Below are 19,696 nucleotides of genomic sequence, written 5' to 3'. Positions count from 1 at the left end.
ACAATAACCCCTCTCCCCACCCACCACTACATCACTCTTGTATGCAGATGTAACTGTGCGATTCAAACATTTGCTGATTTATTCAAACATTCCCTTATGAAAACGTGAACTCTGCTCTTCTGCCGATGCGCCGGCAGTAGTTTGAAAGGGTGTGAAGAGGAGGGGTAAGTGGGATGTTCTGCAACTCACCGTAATGGCGGGTGCCGCAAAAGCCAAGCTGAGCAACATCAGGAAAGGAACAGCCTCTTGTGAAGGTTCGATGTACGGCATACTGAGACTCCTGTCATAGCAACTGAATCCAGAGTGAACTGGTTTGAAGACATCCGTCAGCTCAAGGAAATAGAGGCTAACCACAGAAGATGCCAGTATGGGCAACTGGGAAGGAAGGAGGACGACGACTTGTTAAAAACAATGCATACATTTTTTTTGAGTCTCATCTGCAAGCCTATATAGCCATAGCTGCCAAGTTTTCCCTTTTCTCGCGAGGAAGCCTATTCAGCATAAGGGAATTTCCCTTAAAAAAAAAGGGATAACTTGACAGCTATGTATATAGCAACACAAGCAAACTGAAGACACAGAGTTGTGATGACTTTGTAGCTGAAACGGGGCTAATCAGAGAGAGTTGCGTGCCAAGGCCCTGGGCCCCACAGTTCCCTTCAATAATAAACACACAGACCTGGATATTTTAGGTTTATGGGATAAATTAGGCCACAACTTTATTGGTTACAGATGTGAGCGGGTTGGCTTAGGCATTGAGTGAAACCAGGCTATAACCTGACTCCTGCTCATCTGCAGGATCCACACCCCCGGATCCCAGAATACCCTTACTACCCCCCCCCCCTCGGCTGCATCACAATTTAAATCGCCCGTGGCCACGCCCCCAGCTGCACCGCTTGGCCAGCTGGGGGGGGGTGACAGTCAGGCACCAGCATGACGCGGGCGGCATCCCTCCACCCTCTGGCCGGATCACTAAGGATACCAGATGCCTGGCCACAACACCGCCCACTGTTGAAGGTGAGTGGACTTAGCAGCACACTTGGTGAAACCCCAAGGTCAGCGTAAGCAGAAACATGATATTTAGGAGCAAAAACATCCAAGGGGCAAACTGGTTAGGATCTCTTACTCGCAAGTAGGACCCTGGTAGAGGGACATGCCCGACTGGCATGTTCTCTCCCTCCTGGTCGATCGTTCAGGAGCTTCATAAGCATTCTTCAGCCCGAACATCACAGCGACTGATGCCAAGAAACATCAGCACACTTACGGATGCACAGAGTTTGCGCAGTTGCGTAACAGAACTCAGTAGCTCAGCATTTGGCTAATCTACGTTTATTTACATATAAACACACACAGATCACTGCAACATGGCTCCCTCTCTCTCTAGCATCAGACAGCAAAGAGAATGAACAAAGGACAATAGTCCCACTTCAGGAAACACAGTAACACAAACATCCTGTCTCTGTCACGTCCCACCCTGTGGAATGAAAACATATACCATCATGTGATAGACAACAATCCCATGAATGCAAACACGGAGAATGAATCTCCAATATTTAGCAGCAAAAGCATCCAAGGGGCAAACAACTCTCTCAGGGTTTGCTTCCACAATATTTGTGTACTTCTGAAACATAAAAGCACTGCCACTCAGAGACTGAGTTTGCCATTAGCACAAACGATAATTTAAGCACCTTTAATTTTTTTTTAAAGGTAGCACGTGGTGTGCTATGGTCCATGGGGTCACGAAGAGTCGGACATGACTAAACGACTAAACAACAACATTTTTTTAAAAAAGCACAGAAACCTGATCATAAATCGGTTTACATCTCTTAAATGTGTTTGAATGTGCTACTGCAGCCCCCAGGGCCACATCATGTGCCTTTTCCTGACGAGAGGCTTTTCAGGGAGCTGCAGTATCTTGGGGGGGGGGGCGGCGGGGGGGAGAGGAAGTGGGAAAGTTCACGCTGGGTTAGCAGACTTTCTCTTGCACAAATCTGCGATGTAGCACCCTGATTGCTTTTTTCACACCTTCCTCTGGAGCAGCTAACCCCTAGACTGCGGGTCACATCAACCCTCCAAGCTCTCCAGTAAACACAGCACTGAGATGGCCAGAGAGGTTTAACCTTCACCTCTCAGCTCAGTGCCCTGGTAGAGATGCAATTTGTTCCCTCTCTGCTCATCAGGCTGGTCATTTGACGCCTGGGAAGAGGCTGATAACTTAAGTCTCTACATCCTGGTCCATACAAATCTCAGATCCCAAACCAAATTGGGCCAATATGGGTCACTCTGAAATTTGTCCAGAGTGGGTTGAAGCAGCACTAGATCACACTGAGGCAGTTCAGGTCCACCTGCTGTGATCTGGGGCTGTCAAAAGGTGGAGGGAGGGCAGTGGTGGTCAAGTAGTGAAGAGACGACAATACAGGCAGAGATGTTGCCTGCACCATCTCTTTCTTCCTTTCTCTCCTCGCCACCAACCACATCTTAAATTAGAGTTCAAAGCACTGATTCAATGTGGTCAGAAGGGGGAGAGAGGAGATGATGCAGGTGAGAGTCTCTGCCTGTATAGTCTCCCAATGATGCCCAGGACACATTTAATTGGGGTTTAAAACCTTGATTTTTAAATAGGGGCTATATATGTCCCTCTCCATTTGGTCTGGGTCCTGAGTTGGGTCCTGATTGGTCCAGGTTGGACTGTGGCCTGATCTGGATCATCAAACTGGACCCCAAACAGAATTGGGGGTACCTTCCACAGCCCAGGTGATAACCCCCCCCTCCAGCTCTTCAGCACAGATCAGTTGTAGAAGGTGGGGGCTGCATGCCTATTCTTATTTTGATTATTTATTAAATCTGTATACTGTCCTATACCCGCACGCCTCAGGGAGGTTCGCAACATAAAATCCCAATACAAACACAAGATACATAATAAGAACAAAAACAAGGACAACCCAATTATCCCTCTCCTCCCCAACACATTTTAAAAGGGCATTGGATGACAATCAGCCAAGGGCCTGGTTAGAAAGGAATGTTTTTGCCTGGCGCTTAAAGGTGCATAATGCCTATGTGCCACACTCACTGCTGCCATGTGACCTCAGAGGCTTGACCCGAGTGCGAATTCAGACCTCAGGCCAAAAGAGTTTTGCCACCACTTGTATGTAATAGACTTTTTTTAAAAAAGAAAAAAGCCAAGGGAAAACCATGTATGTTTTCAAAGGAGAAGTTGCAGGTAGGTATTTGAACTTATGAATATTTACTGAGTGTGTTGCTTTGAACAGCAGGAGCATTGCAATTACAAGTATTAACATCAAACACCTTGAGCATGTCCGATGTAATTAGATGGCATTGCTTTAACTTCTGGACTCAAATTGGAATCTTAAAGGCAAACAGATACAAAAGAGAGAAGGGGCCTAATATCGGAACACTTTAGCTGGTTGATGGAGAGCTGGCTTCAGCAATTAAACCTTGCTCCTCTTTGAAATTTACGGTGGGGAAAAAACAAGTGAAGCTTCTGTACAGTGGGTTTATGGGAGATGCTTCTAAGTATTCAGTGACAAAACTGTAAGTTTGGGATCCTGATTTTCTGGAAATGCATTGTGCAGGAAACAGTAGCCCTTGATTTCAGGAGAATAGGAGGCGAAGATGATCAGTATAATTAATAAGCTTGTTTAACCTCAAAATTGCCTGAGTTCTTTTTAGTATCGCACAAGTGCCATGATAATAAAAAGGACAAACATCGCCATGTTAATCCTTAGGAAAGCAGAGTGAAAAGATAACCACCAAATCAAAAGTATTCAACATGAGGAATTATTCTACTATCTCTTCAGATGCTTCTGCTAGGTATTTAATCACTCTCCCAACACAATGAAATTGATTGGCAATGGATTGAGGACTGAAAAAAGGATTTACGTCACAAAATGCATACTTTTGTCTGCGGAATTTAAGATGACCACTCACATAGATGTAGCTTTCTAAATGGTTTAAAGAAATCCAAGGACAGGTCAATGAACAGCAGTGAGTTCTGAAAGGAGGATTGATGGCTCCATGTTTTAAAGCAGTACACACCTGATTATTCGATACCTGGGGCCACCAGGGGGGGGGGTTGCTACTGCGTGCTTCTGACTTTCATTGGCCAATCTGTCTGTCCGCTGTTGGAAACAAGTGTTCAAGGCTCCATGGATGTGGAGCGAACCTGGCAATTTATGTGGTTTGGCCAGAAGCAGATGTGATCAAGAGCACACACTTTCTACTTGCATCACGACAGGAACAAGGCTAGCCTCACATGAAGGTCCTGAATCTCACTCCCCATCCTCTTCCGGCCCAGGAAATTCAGAAACATTTGCTTCTGCTTTTTCATTGATTGCAGCTTGTTGCATTGTTCAAATCCAACAAACTGTGGTTAAGCGTAACTATGGTTTGTTTTAAACTAGCCAGCTTCCAACTGTGATTTATGATTCTGCCTTACTTCAACAAATCACAATTTAGATTAGTGTTTGGGGGCAACACAAAAATGTGCTTACTTGATCTCCTAGCAGCCACACTGCAGGAGAAGTAAGGTAAAGGTAAAGGGACCCCTGACCATTAGGTCCAGTTGCGGACATCTCTGGGGTTGCGGCACTCATCTCGCTTTATTGACCAAGGGAGCTGGCGTACAGCTTCTGGGTCATGTGGCCAGCATGACAAAGCCGCTTCTCACAAACCAGAGCAGCGCACGGAAACGCTGTTTACCTTCCCGCCGGTAAGTATTTATCTACTTGCACTTTGATATGCTTTCGAACTGCTAGGTTGGCAGGAGCAGGGACCGAGCAACGGGAGCTTACTCTGTCGCGGGGATTTGAACCGCCGACCTTCTGATCGACAAGCCCTAGGCTCTGTGGTTTAGACCACAGCGCCACCCGGGTCCCTTGCAGGAGAAGTAGAGGCGAGCTTTAGGATATAATAATAATAATTAAAAGCTTCCCTAAACAGGGCTGCCTTGAGATGCCTTCTAAAGGTCTGGTAATTGTTGTTCTCTTTGACCTCTGTTGGGAGGGCATTCCATAGGGTGGGTGCCACTACTGAGAAGGCCCTCTGCCTGGTTCCCTGTAACTTGGCTTCTCGTAGCGAGGGAACCGCCAGAAAGCCCTCGCGCTGGACCTCAGAACGATGGGGGCGGAGATGCTCCTTCAGGTATACTGGACCGAGGCTGTTTAGGGCTTTAAAGGTCAGCACCAACACTTTGAATTGTGCTCGGAAACGTACTGGGAGCCAATGTAGGTCTTTCAGGATGTGGTCTCGGCGGCTGCTCCCAGTCACCAGTCTCGCTGCCGCATTCTGCGTTAGTTGTAGTTCCTGGGTCACCTTCAAAGGTAGCCCCACATAGAGCGCATTGCAGTAGTCCAAGCGAGAGATAACTAGAGTATGCACCACTCTGGCGAGACAGTAGGGTCTCAGCTTGCGTACCAGATTGAGCTGATAAACAGCTGCCCTGGACACAGAATTGACCTGCGCCTCCATAGACAGCTGTGAGTCCAAAATGACTCCCAGGCTGTGCACCTGGTCCTTCAGGGGCACAGTTACCCCATTCAGGACCAGGGATATCCAAACAGGCACAGAGCCCAAACTTGTAGAAATTCTCTGACAAAAAAAAGTAAGCAAGAATTAATATCCTGTACTGTAGTTACATGAGGGGAAGGACTTGTTGGAAGTGAATATGCACACCTTTTGTGGAAATGCCCTGAAAAATACTCTGGAATTGTTCATGGTTCTGTTCAGCCTGCCCTGTCTTACCCAGGTGCTGCTGCAGTTCTTAATAGTTAATACAGAGTTTTTTTGCAACACATACACAAGCCACCCACCATTTCTCCTCCCAATTTGATTGACAAAAATACATGCAAAATGATTAAGTAAAATATATTTATTTCAGAAACATGCTGCTTTTTTTAAATATAAAAATTTATCGATATAAATACATACAAAATACAGTAAAAATAATGTCTAACCAGTACTCCCCTTTTAAATATGAGATAGTTGAATGCTATATTGTATTCTCAGTTGCTTTCAGGTTCTCCTCCCCATTGTATTGTTGCTTTATTTTTTCTGTCTCTGCATGCGTTTATATTGCATTGCTTAATTGTGCTCTCTCCCGGTTTCTTTATTTCTCTCTCTCAGAAGGCCATAAAAGAAATGCAAAAGAAACAAACAAAAGCTCCCCAATATAGGAAACACTACCTATTGCTTCTCTGGTTATTAGAACATGCTGAAAGCTACAAGGAAATCTGGCCTTCAGAGAAAGAGCTCTGAGCATGCTCAAAACAGAGCTATCATTCTGCTGGGTTGCCACATGGTGCAGGAATGCATGAAACAACTTCCCTGTACAGGGTTGCCCTCAGAGGTCTTCTAAAGTTTGCATAGTTGCTTATCTCCTTGACTCAGAGGTCACAGAACTCTATACCCTCCAACATTTCTCCAATGATAATAGGGACCTCCTAAGGCAGGCATAGGCAACCTTGGCTCTCCAGATGTTTTGGAACTACAACTCCCATGATCCCTGACCACTGGCTCTGTTAGCTAGGGATCATGGGAGTTGTAGTTCCAAAACATCTGGAGAGCCAAGGTTGCCTATGCCTGTCCTAAGGGAAAGCAGGACATTCCAAGTTCAAATCAGAAACTGGGGCGGCTTGTATAAATCCTGGAAAATAGGTACACTTGGAGAGTCTGCTAATCTGATCCGACGCTGCTGGATTGTTCTACACAACAGAGGGGTGGGAACCTGCCCAGGGAGGGAGGGGAGAAAACTGAAGGTCTAACAGCAAAGAGTGTAAGTGCTATGTGTGTTCTGGATCTAACCGAAGCCTCAACGAACTAAAATTCCTGGTGGCTGCTTCTCTCACATCAGACATACTTAGAAGAAGAGGGTGTAACTGCCAAACATGTAGCCAATTTAGGCCCAGATCTTGTACAGCAGCCATCAGATGCTGTTCTGATAAAGGGAATGTTTTTGAACTTTCCTTTCCTGCACTAAGTGACACTCCTGAACACACATCTTCTCTAAACGAAATGGAATGAATCAAAATCAGCACGGAACAGTTGACAGGCAGCTCCTGTCCAATTCAGTCAGTGACAGGTCCGTAAGCTGCAGTTACACAGAGATGCTTCCTTCCCTTGTCAGCTGTTCCCTGTCTTTGTGTAACTGCAATGGCCCTGCCTCTTCCACCAGCTACTCCAGATGCAAAGTGTCTCTGAGCAAGTACATTCCATAGATGGATAAGAACTCATCTTTGAGCTTCTATGCTACAATCCTTATTTATTACTTATATAGTGACACGGTGCTTTACACAGTACAAGAGAGCAGACTCCAGCCCCCTAGAGTTTACCATCTGACACAGGAGAAAGAGAAGGAGAGGAAAGTGGAGGTAGGAATGAATAAAAAATAAGAAACAATTCCACCATCACACCAATTGCACACACTGAAGTTTAAGCTATGTGCTTTATATTATGGATAGCATGCTATGGAAAAGTCAGTTTGGGGAACAAGGCACTCTCTGCATGCTCAGAGACACCTGAAACAGCATGTCTGTCCATCAATCTTACTCACTGGTCAAGCATTTGGGGGGACCGCAGCATACAGCTTTTAAAACAGGAAGATGTTGCTTAGATAGGCATTTAAATGTCCACTGCTTTAGAAGCTTTGAAACACTTCAATTTAAAAACCACAAGTAGAGTTGATGCAGGTATGGTAGCAACCACAACCTCCAGATTTGCTTCTGGAATTCCTCTGTGTCCTATGGTGCTAAGCGTAGAGGAATGCAAAGCTGCTCACATGTGATATTGGCACTGCAAGAGTTAATTATATAATTTATCTCCTTGCTTTCCACCTCCTCCTTTGTATCTCATCAAATAATCTGTGTCCTTGTAACTTTCCCTGCAACATGTGAGGACTAAATCCCACTCCATCTGGAGGATAAAAAAACCAGACTTTTGCATAATCTCCCCCCCCTTTCTAATATGATATAATGCAATAACAAAGGAACAACTTGCTATTTGCAAGATAATGAATGATCGAAAGAGGGTTTGTTCCCTTAAGTATCCACGCTGGCATTTTAAAACAAAGGAATCACGTTCTGTTTCTTTTTGATGCACACACGCACACCAAACCACAGTCCCCACAACTTTGCTTTGCATATATGTGCATGCACAGTCCGCATTCATTAATGGGGTGTGCATGCATTGTTGAGCCAAATATTTCAGAGGGAAGCAATGGTACTCTCAGGGGCATAACTATACCAGAGACTAATGAAGAGAGCCTCTCGGTCAGATGGCTTTCAATGGGGGTCTGACAAAGGCAAGGTATGTAAGGCTATCATGGGCTAGTACTAGTCCAGGTTCAAAGATCAAATAATCATAGAATGGTTGAGTCAGAAGGGAGCCTGAGGATCATCTAGTCCAAACTCCCTGCAATGCAGGAATATGCAGCTGTCCCATATGGGGATCGAACCTGCAACCTTGGCATTATCAGCACAATGCTCTAACCAACTGAGCTATCCTATCAGGGATAGAATGACTCTGAATCCCAATTCCTATGGAACTACAGCAGGAGAGGACAGTTGCCATTATGCCCTGCTTGTGGTCTTCCCAAGAGACATCCCACTGTGGGAATCAAGATGTTCTGCTAGATTAGCCTTTGGTCTGATCCAGTAGGCATCTTCTTATGTCTTTATGGTTGAATAGCATTTCCCTTTTCTCAAGGAACCCTTCGAACCATAGTTTCCTGAAAGGTCCCGGAGGTCTGGTACAGAATCCTTTGCCTCGTGAGTAACCCAGGACCCCCAAAATTATTGTTATGTCCATTAAACTGACCAATATAGATCGATAGTGTGGGGGTGTCCTAAGACTGTATCAGAGTGGCAAGAGGCACTGCATGACCCTCTACTGAGAGTTTCCGAGCCAAGGGTATAAAATCAATGGGCACAATCCTGCACAAGGCTAGGTGTACTTCACTCCCCATTGATTTCATTGGAAGCTTCCCGGGAAATTTAATGAAGCTGGCTTGGATGCTCAATTTGCAAGACAGAGAGTGATGCGGCAGGGCATGGCCTGAGTTGGGCATAAGTCCAGACACATATATTTCCTCTGCCATGACTCAGCCTTGGAATTCGTGAAGTGAGATGTTAATCTATTTTCATGAGCTCGAGGGTTTCCCAAATCCTGCTACTACTTTTTCCAGACAATGCAGCTTTTATTCTCCAGGAATATATTGCAGAACGTGCTAGTGCAGCTTCTTAAACAATACACGGTTGGACAGGGCAGTTCGTTTTAAATACTATTGTACTGACAACCACATTTTGTCTGAGCTTGTTCTTTGACGAGTGACATGTTTTTCCACTTTATGATCACAACATGGGAGATCGCCTTAAACCCATCTAGCCCAACTGTTTCTCACTGTGGATCCTGATGATGTCCACTCTGCTCGGTTACATCATTCCTCCTTCCCAACTCTAAGCAAAGCAGAGAGCAAGGCCAGCTCCAGACAGGTAGGGATGGTTATGAAGGGGGTGTGCAGCTCTGGGGGTTCCTGACTTAATGCAATTTTGCCTTTGCATGTGGATACATGGACCTGAACGCTCACTTAAGTGGCAGGCCCACTGTAATCCATTGCTACACACACAAAGCTATCGTCTTCCTTCTGCAAAATGTACACAACAAAGTTACTTCATGTCCTTCAGAGAGCACATTTCATTGGTCCACATTGGTGTGCAGGAGAAGCAGAACTGTGTGTCAATGTGCTCAAAACTACGGATGACCCCACTCAGCGGCAGTGTTAGAAACTGAGATATGAAAGCTAGGAGCTGAGTGGCACATTAAACCGAGGTTGTGGGCACCACAATGGAGTGTTTAGCTTTTTTATAACAAGAATACAAAGCAGAAAATGAATGAACTGCAGCTAAAATCTTATGTTCATTTTTCACATGGCTTAGTCCTCATCTGAAGACTGCAAAAAACAAAGCCATACTTCCCCTGCCTGCCCCCCCCTAATATTCTTATGAGGGTCACTTCTCCAGTCTTCAGAGAGTGGCTGGAAGTGGGGAGGCAGGAAAAGGTCCTCCTTTTCTTCCAGCAGTGGCATTTGTAAACTGAAATCTTAGGCTCAGTACTGCGCCCAGAGCTCAGAAACTGCTCGCATTAATGAAATTCCCCATCGCAAAATGCACCTAGAACAATGGGAGTTTCGAATGCTGCTCAGCGGTTTCATGTAGATGTTAAATAGCATAGGGGATAAAATTGAACTCTGAAGAACTTCACATTGAAGGCTCCATGGGGCTGAAATGAACCCCCCCAAGCATCACCCTCTGGTAGAGACCATCCAAGTAGGACTGGAGCCACCACAAAGCAGTGCCACCAACCCCAACTCAGACAGCCTCTCCAGAAGGATACCATGGTCAATAGTATCAAAAGCCACTAAGAGGTTGAGGAGAATTAACAAGGTTATGTTTCCCATGTCTCTCTCTCATATAGGGTGACCCAAGCAGTTTCTGTGCCAAAACTGAGCCTAAACCCCCATTGAAATGGATATAGAAAATCAGGTCCCTCCTTCAGTTCACTTTACATCTGTGTGTGTGGCAGTGGATGTGTTAGACCGTTGTCTTGCCTTGGTGACAGATTCGATGGGAGCCAAGAAATTGAAACTCAATCCAGATAAGATCGAGGCATTGTTAGTGGGTGGTTCCCTAGACTGGATATATGGGAATTTGCCTGCTCTTGAGGGGGTTACCCTCCCTCTGAAGTGGTGGTTATGTAGCTTGGGGGTACTCCTGGATCCTTTGTTGTTTCTTGAGGCTCAGGTGGCCTCGGTGGTGCAGTGTTGCCTTCCATCAGTTTTGGCTGGTGGCCCCGCTGTGCCCCTAATTTGGAGAATAGCCTAACTTCTGTTAACTTCTGGGTATACAAATTTAATGGCTAATTATAACAGACCCAGTGCTCTGAAACAGGCAGCTTCCACTTGTCCCATTGCCTAGAAAGCATGGGTCTGAGTGGTTTTCCGCTCCCCCCATTGCTTTCACTGGGAAAATCCGCTTTTTAGTGTCGAATTGGAGCAAACATCAACCCACAGAAAACCTGACAGAAGTTTGCTCCAATTCAGCTGTAAATATTATTGGGTTGTCCCAGTGGAAAGAGGCAGGACAAGAAGAAGTCTAGATGAACCTAGGCTGCAATCAAAAGCAATTTCAGCACCATGGACAAGGACTATAGTGCTGGTTCAGCACCATAGGAAGAAGTGCAGCTGTGGAGGCAGAAAGAGCAAATGATCTCAAAATAGGGATGGATCAAGTGGGAGAGAGCTTGATGTAGTATTAATCCAAAAATTAGAAATGATTACCACAATTTGAAAAACAAAACAAAACACAGTACAAACTACCATAATGGGGGAAGATTGTGACTAGGTGACATCAGTTGCTAAATGCTGATGGACAAATTTAAGGTCTCTGCTAGCCCTTTTTAGGATGATCTGTCCTTAGATTAGACTTGGACATGTCAAATAAAGGCCAGCTCTCTGTAATATAGGTCACCAGTATGTTTGTATGCAGGGCTAAACCCTCCCAAGGCAACTTTGCAAACAAGACATAAAAGCTAAAGCATCTCATTTCAATAAAACTAAACAATTAAAACGGCAGCATTTAAAATAAAGGGAGTGCCCTTGTGCTCATCTTCTGCGCACTCATTTCCCACACACATTTGGCTGGCCACTATGAGAACAGGATGCTGGACTAGATAGGCCAGTGGCCTGATCCAGCAGGCTATTCTTATGCTCTTATTTCATACTAAGCACAACATTTGTTTATTCATTACTTAATATCCCACTCTTAAACCTGAAGGTTCCCAGGGTGGTTGGTATATGGCAGGTATGTCCAACAGGTAGATTGTGATCTACTGGTAGATCACTGGACATCTGTGGTAGATCACTGGTAGGTCATTGGCTCCCCCCCCCAAGAAGCTGAACAACTGTGGCTCCCCTAAAGAAAGCTCAACATTTTACCTCCTTCCTGAAAAAAACTCAACAACTCTGACCCCAACCCCCCAAAATGGGCCTTCCTCCTTCCTAAAAAGAAGGGGTTAGATCACTGCCAGTTTTTAACTCTGTGAGTAGATCACAGTCTCTTAGGAGTTGGCCACCCCTGGTATATGGCAATTCATAAAAATACATCATTACAAACCTCGTAACACAAACAATATAAATAGAACAAAAATCAATATAATAAAATGACTAACATCAGAGAGAATCCAGCAGCAATTTATGTCTCACACGAGCCATTTATACTTGTCAGGGCCATTGATTAAGGGTCTGCAAATGAAAACTTCTCATTGCCCTGAGAAGAGAGATACACCCCCGGTCTACCAGGGGGATCTGAAAAGAACTCTTAGCAATTTGAAATCCTGTTCCCTAGAAGTCAATGGCTGCAGAAAATTGCACTGAGCCTTTCACTGACCAGATGCATTTCAAATCTTTGATCTTGACCACCTAGCCCAGATAACAAAGATCTGTGAGTAGATCCAGGGCAATTTTCTCTGTCTACTTCAGCTGCTATACTTCCAGCTATGATCCTACACCAACGCTATAGTCCTTGTACATGGTTCTGAACTTGCTTTTGTTTCTACCCAATTTAAGAGTGCTGGGCCATCCATCCATCCTCAGGTATATGGGCCATCATCTCTTCTCAGTGCTGGACATCACAATGCACCAGGACAACACTCATATAAAATCAACACAAGCAATTCAGAAAAAAACATTTCTTTAAAATCAGCCGCAATGTAAATGGTTTGAAATGGTCAGCGCAACACCTCGGCTCAAGGCTGCTTGAAATAAATGGGTTTTCAAATCTTGTTTGAAAGTGAATTGGGGGCAAATGTACATGTTCCACATATTTGAGGCCCTGTCTCTAGTGGCTGCCAATATGCTAGCTGCCTCTGGGAACAAGGATACACTAGAGCTATGAAACTGCTGGCAGAAGGTCAGAGGCATTTCTCCCAAGCAACCTGGCAAGTGGTTGTGTGTGTGTGTATATTTCTTCCCCAAGGTTCGTGGGAATACCATGAAAAAAGCCATGGGTACTCATGGGTATACTAAAGCAATAGAAGGTATGTTCGTATATCTAGGCACCAGTTTCCCCAGTACTGGCAAACTGATTCCAGCACCACATTTTCAGCCAGTCACATGTTCTTGGGCTTTAAAATAAAATAAAATGAGGCAGTCCTTGGGTTGGTTGCATTTTTGACAGACTTATAAAAGTGAGCTTCCAACAGTCTTCCAAATGTAGCAGCTTCAGAATATTATAGTGTGAGTGAAAGCTGGTGGGCTGAATTCATCCATAGTTAAATTCATGTCACGAACATGTATTAATTCTGAAACCATCTCAACTGTAAGAGCTGCACAGAGGCAAAGAGTTGCATCTTCCAGACAATTTATGCTATCCTTTGTCCATGATTTTAAATCGAACAGTTCTCTCCCCTTATCTTTGCCTTCCCTTTGAATTTATTCTGGGCCTTGTTGTCAAGACCATGTGGGTGGTGACACTGGATAATTACACTGGCAAGTCTCCTAATATTCTATTTACCTTTTCCCAGGACAATCTCAGTGTTTAAGCCTTAAATGGAGTCAGGATTCAACTTAAGTGTTGTATACCTTGTAGGATCTACAAATGACATTAGCAGAGGATAAGTATCTCAAAGTATTGGTCCAGGTAGATCTTTGGGTTTCCCCAGCTCTGCTCTGAATAAGAACCTCAGAATAAGTTCAGGTCCTATTTGGATTTTTCACCGAGCAACTCACATATCTGCCAGAGCACCTAATTTTCTGACCCTGGGGCCAGAAGGCCCGGCTCTTCTGTTGGAGGTTAAGGATTCTCTGAATCTGATTTTGGGACACAAGCCTAGCTCCATTTAAGTATTTAAACACTGAGGTTGTCAACAGGAAGGAAGTTCCAATGTATAGGTGCTGCCACACTAAAAGATGGATTTCTTACAAACGTGGTATTATTTGGCACCCAGAACAGCACCAGTTCTACGTTGTGTTTGCGTGAAAGAGTATACACCTGTTGCTTTGCACAGGTCAGGTATGGTGTACACAGGGTCACAGATAATACAATCATTGAATGTCACATGTGAACACCTCTAGTGCATGCCTGGCTGTGACGCTGGCTGTTAACAACCTCTGGCAGGCTGGGCGAATGGCTTGCTTTTGCTTTCTAGGAATAATCAATGACCTTTAGGAAAACAGGTCTAATTTCCCTGCTTACCATACGGAACTTTGGCCTTGCTCTCTTCGAGCTGGGAGCCACTTCATGGGCTCATATCACTGTATGTATGCCTTCTTTGTACAAAAAGATTCCCAGCAGATAAGCAGAAAATGTCACTCTCCTTTTCCCACACTTGAAACGATGCTATGCTTTGCTAAATTAATCTTACCTCCATCTAACAGTTCTTTGTTTGCCCTGACAAATCCACAAAGCCTTGCCTGATGTTTAAATGTGTTGTGTTTGATTTAATATTCATGTATGAGTCTTGAAAGTTGCTTTTTTTTATTAAAAAAAAGGGCTCCACATATAACTCAGGCTTGCTAAATTCTTTCTGTCTGTAGGTCCTCAGGAAACCCCATCCACCAGGATGTTCAGAAACAGAATGTGCAGATGGGTGGTAGCAACAGACTTAGGCTCAAGAGTATGCCTGATCCAAAAAGAGGACATCAGTTTTCATGAGATTATCATGCAGTATTATTTACTATAACTGAAACAGAATGCAACACATCTAACTTGTGGTAGTGAAGACACCAGAGGTGATTTGTCTGCCTGCTTAGTTTGCAGATCAAGTAATGAAAACTTGTTGATGGGCATCTTCAAAGCTTTCACTCTCTCTTTCTATGGTTATTTTAAAACCAGTCTTAGGCCATATTTACGGAGGCCCAATAATTCTTTGGGTGATTGTTTAAAGCGGTATCATAGTGCTTTAAATGTACAGTATGCTGTAAATGCAACCCTGGACTGGACGACCCTCAAATAGAGGACACCATCAAACACAGAACTATCCTCTGTAAAGTAGGATATATAGTCACCCTGGGCTATGCCCTCTGTTGACCTCACATTTGGTGCTATTGTGAGGGAGCCCTATGCACTCAAAGATCATCCACATGAGTGAGAACCCCGATAGACTCTACACTTCATAGACTGTTTTTAATAATTACCTCAGCGCAGTTTTGAGGGCGATATGTGTCTGGAACCATCCAGACCATGGAAATCCAAACATGAGAATCCTCATTAAACACAGCACATTCCAAAATGAGTAACATTCCACGAAAGCTCATACCGATGACAAACTTAGTTGGTCTCTAAGGTGCTACTGGAAGGATATTTTTTTGTTTCGACTACATCAGACCAACATGGCTATCTACCTGTAACTATTCCCCTTCTCAAATGCCCCACCTGAGAAAGTGTTCTCTCCTCTGCATGCAAGTATATTTCTATTATATGCTCTTCACTGTTGCCCTCATGTTCTGTGGCTACCTAAAACCAGGCAAGTTTACATTTTCTTCTTTCCCTCCCACTCTCCACGCCCTCTGGCTGCCTTGCCCTCTCCTGCTGGCTTTGGAGAAATAACAGCCAGCAGTGTGTTTTATTTCTTTCATTGTTCAGTGCAGTGAAGTCTTAATGGTTGGTTTCCCTGTATACAATTCTGAGAGCTATTCCCTGGGCGACAAAATGAAGTGATGACTTTCAAAAGCCATTTTAGACTGATTCGGTGTGGGTTCTACTGGAGCGATGGCGGCCTCCACATACTCTGTGATTTAAGAGGAAGAGAGCCAGCCCACATATCCTCCCCCCTCCCCTGTACAGAGAAACAAAATGCATTAACGTGACATCATCGTACTTCCCATTCCCCTGCTGCCATGTGTGGGGGCTTGAAGTGCAATGACGTCATTTGCTACCAGTCGGCTGCTGAGCCAAGTTCAAAAGTGCTTGGGTTGACATTTAAAGCCCTCAATGGTTTGGGACCCACATACTCATTGGATTGGTTACTCCCCTACACACCAACCCAGACTTTAAGACATTGCAGAGACACCCCCTTAACAATGTGACATGTGCCAATGAATGGTATGTAGAAACCTGTGAGAGGATGCTCTCAATCATGCCACCTTGATTATGGAATGCCCTCCATTCACAGACTCAGTTGGTACCAATGCTGACAGCCTGTGGGCACCTTCGAAAGCTGCGGTGGGAGACCTTTGACCTTCCAGACGTTGCTGAACTACAACTCCCATCAGCCGCAACAAGCAGGACCAATGGCCAATGATGATGGAAGTTTTAGTTCAAGCAACACCTGGAAGGTCAAAGGTCCACCACACCTGCTTTAAAGAGACATTTATTCACACAAGCATTTGGCTAAATTGGTCAGTAGAGTTGATTCTGATTTGCTGTAATGACTTTTGATGTGTTTTAAGATTTTGTTGAGCATGTAATATGAATTTTCCCTGTTGTAACCTGCTTTAGGATTGATTTTGAAAAGGCCAGGCTCAAAGTGGCTCCAATGAAATAAATAATGTTCCATTCCCCACACGTTCATTAGAGTCTTCTAATCAATGTTGCTCAGCTCTCTGCAGCCTGTTTTGGAGGGTGTGAAATCAGCAAACAGCTACACTTATCTAAGCAAAACTAATATGAAAACTCTGAGTACTTTCCTTTGGCAAAGCAGCCAACCATTCTTCGACTCCCTTGACTTTGTCATTTTGGATTGAACCAAGACCATGGATGATGCTTAGGTGGCTGAGTGAAAGAAGGCCCAACTGGAAGCAGTGATCTAGTAATTCAAAAATTATGCATCTCATTCTTTGAGCACCTATCAATGATGGAGCATTTTCAAATAAATATAGGAAGCAGACTCATACCAAGTAGGACTATTGGTTCATCTAGCTCAGCATTGTCTATAATGACTGGTAGATGCTCTTGACCGTTTCAGATTGGGGACATACCCAGCCCTTCTTGAAGATGCTGTGAATTGAACCTGAAACCTTTGCATGCAAAGCAGATGTTTTACCAGTGAGCTTCAGCCCTTACTCTACCCTATGGTGTCAGGAGGACCATACTCTTCAAAGTATGGTGACTGTGATGTCATAGCTGCTCTCTCCCAATATAGGCCAAACTTTGCAAGAGTCAGAAAGGGCCTACAAAGAACATTCCATCCATTATCCTATCTCCTCCTACTCTGCTACATGCCCAGGAGGGAGGAAAGACCCCAAGCTTCTGCTTTCTTTCTTTATATCATCTGAGCACTCTGGCAGAGATGCTAATGACTCCATTTTTATTTCTTATTTATGGAGAATAAGGAGGTGGAGGACATTTAGGGAAAGACTTTAAACTTTTCTTACATGGGATAACTCACACATTCCCTCCTTCCCCTTTCAGAACTTGAGGAATCTTTGAAGACTCTTCCCTGAATATATAGGGCATTTCCCATAACAAAATAATAAATGCTTTTCTGAGTGATCAATAAAACAATGCACCCAAGGAACGTTTTAAAAACACTCATTTACCCGCATCAGTTTTCAGTGTATCTGCAACCTTACACCTTTAGTGTAATCATTTCTACAGTCCTTGTATTCCAAATACCTAAAACGTAACCGCTCTATATGACAAAGGTGTAAAATTTGTGGACCTTCAGATTTGTTAGACTACAAATCCCATCATTCCTGACCATTTGCCATATTGGCTGGGGCTGATGGGATTTGGAGTCCAACAATATACTCGGCGAGCCCACGGGTTTCCTATCCTTGCTATATGCCATCTGATTATTGCAAATGAGACACAACAGCTAGGCTTTGTGAAGCGGCTATTGGTTATCTTGGACCAGAGTCTTCCTATTATGTCAACACAGAGCCCATCACTGGGAGTCTAGATGGGATGGGCTGAGCTTCTTTTCTCCAGGTGATGGTGGGAGGTGGCTGACTTCTACAACTTTTTCTAAGTTGTCTTGTCAATCATTTCTAAAGCAAACACAGACTGACTCAGTCCAACACTTCTTTCCTCAGCATATCCTCAGGTCTTCCAAGGATATGCTTGCTCACTTCCTGAGCTGTCAACGAAACATACAAATACGAAATCCCTTTTTGCACCCCAGCTGTAAAAGAAACAGTTCACAAGTTCACACTGTCAGAAAAGAACCACTATGAGTGCTTGTGGAACACTAACAAGGAACAACACAGAACAGCCATAACAGTTCTGAAGCTATCAGTGTGGGAAGCGGGGCAGGCAAATGCATTCACACAACCACTTTGCTTTTATGAACACACACAGCACACCTCGGACTACGTATGGAAACCGGAATCATCCAAGCACCTCCCATGTACCCAAACATTCACCATGTAAGTGCATGCCAACAAGAATGCAACACCAATTGTTTAGCCATCTAGAAACATTTGTTCCCAACCTTAATGTGCCCTCATTTTAATTTTCTCAAATAATGCATGCCCACTACATGTACGTGTAGAACAACCCCCTTCCTCCCCCCAACCTTGCTCTCCTATTGGAATGATCCTGCGCACGTGATGTGATCTCCCCTTCATTTGCACCCCTCCTTCAATCTTTAAAGGAATGATTCCCCCAAACAAACAGTGGAAGAAGTCTCTGTTTGTTATGCGTTTCACCCCCTCCCCCAATTTCAAGCCAGGTTTACACTCCTACAGATCGATGCTTCCTGATGCATCATCCTGATCTTTTTTTTTTTTTGCTTTTCAGGAAACGGCTCTTTAAGGTGATCCAAAGGGAAGGGAAATACATTGCCTCTCTCCCCTCCCACCACCACCCCTTGATTAAAGATGAGACCCAGTTTTTGGGCAGGACCCACCCTCCCATGTAAAGCATACGTGCGAAATGTTGACAGACAATCCACCTCAAACACACACACACACCACTAATGCACAACTGTTCTTTGCTTTTGGGAAGCTGGCACTGAGATGGTGCGCGTGCCAGGTGGGGCAGGCGACAGATCTGCCCCCTTACATCATCTCTCCCCATCACCATCACCCCCACCACCAAAAAAAGAGAGGATGGAGCCCCCCCCATCGTCTGCCCCACTCACCTCGACGAAATAAAAACAAGGCAACAGCGTGACGCTCTCCTTGACCACTTTGCTTTTCGGCCTCTCCTTCGCAGACATGCTGGACGGCGCGGGCAGGAGACGCGCAGCCGGAGCGGGGGGCAGCGAGTGCGCGACCGCGGCGGCGCTGCCGGGCAGCCGTCCCCCTCTCCTGCCCCACTGCCTGGCGGCGGCGCTGATGTCACATCCCCCCGGGGCCACCTCCCGGTGCGGGAGCAGCGCGCAGCCCAAAACCTCCTCCTCTTGGGGCGGCAGCAGCAGCAAGAAGCCCGCTTGGCCGTCGCCGCCACCGCCACCGCAACCACCACCGGCGCTGGCCGGCCGGCCTGCCGCTAGTCCTCCGGCTCCCGCGGCGCCCCTGTCGGCCAGCAGGCGCCGGGCGGCCTCCTTCTCCAAAGCGGCGGCGGCGATCAGCGCCTCCTCGTGCCCGGCGCACTCCCCTCCGGCGAAGGGCCCGCCTTGCCTACATCGAGCGCTGCCGCCAGCCGTCGCTCTCGCCAGCCGGCTTCTTCGTGCAATATTCATAGGTCTGACGTCAAGGAAGCTGCTCCATGCGAAAAGGGGAAGGGGCCCCGCTTGCCTACATGCTGGT

At 45.3% G+C, this 19,696-nt stretch overlaps 1 protein-coding gene across 2 annotated transcripts in view; it reads right to left on the bottom strand.

Annotated features, from left to right (window-relative positions):
- Positions 1-19,245, bottom strand: part of PLPPR4 (phospholipid phosphatase related 4) — a 35,093-nt gene extending 15,848 nt beyond the window's left edge. Inside the window, exons 1-3 of one of the 2 annotated variants that reach the window (XM_060277517.1) lie at positions 19,224-19,245; positions 19,087-19,166; positions 190-375 (exon numbers count right to left, since the gene is read on the bottom strand). In XM_060277517.1, the coding sequence (XP_060133500.1) occupies positions 190-375; positions 19,087-19,164 (264 nt within the window). In that variant the 5' untranslated portion in view covers positions 19,165-19,166; positions 19,224-19,245. Of the gene's footprint in view, positions 1-189; positions 376-19,086; positions 19,167-19,223 lie in introns of those variants that run through there. The other variant, XM_060277516.1, reaches the window with a different exon arrangement.
- Between the last annotated feature and the right edge of the window lie 451 nt (positions 19,246-19,696).

Source organism: Zootoca vivipara, chromosome 7, assembly GCF_963506605.1.
Source record: "Zootoca vivipara chromosome 7, rZooViv1.1, whole genome shotgun sequence".
Lineage (NCBI taxonomy): Eukaryota > Metazoa > Chordata > Lepidosauria > Squamata > Lacertidae > Zootoca > Zootoca vivipara.
This window is presented reverse-complemented; position numbering and strand designations above follow the sequence as displayed.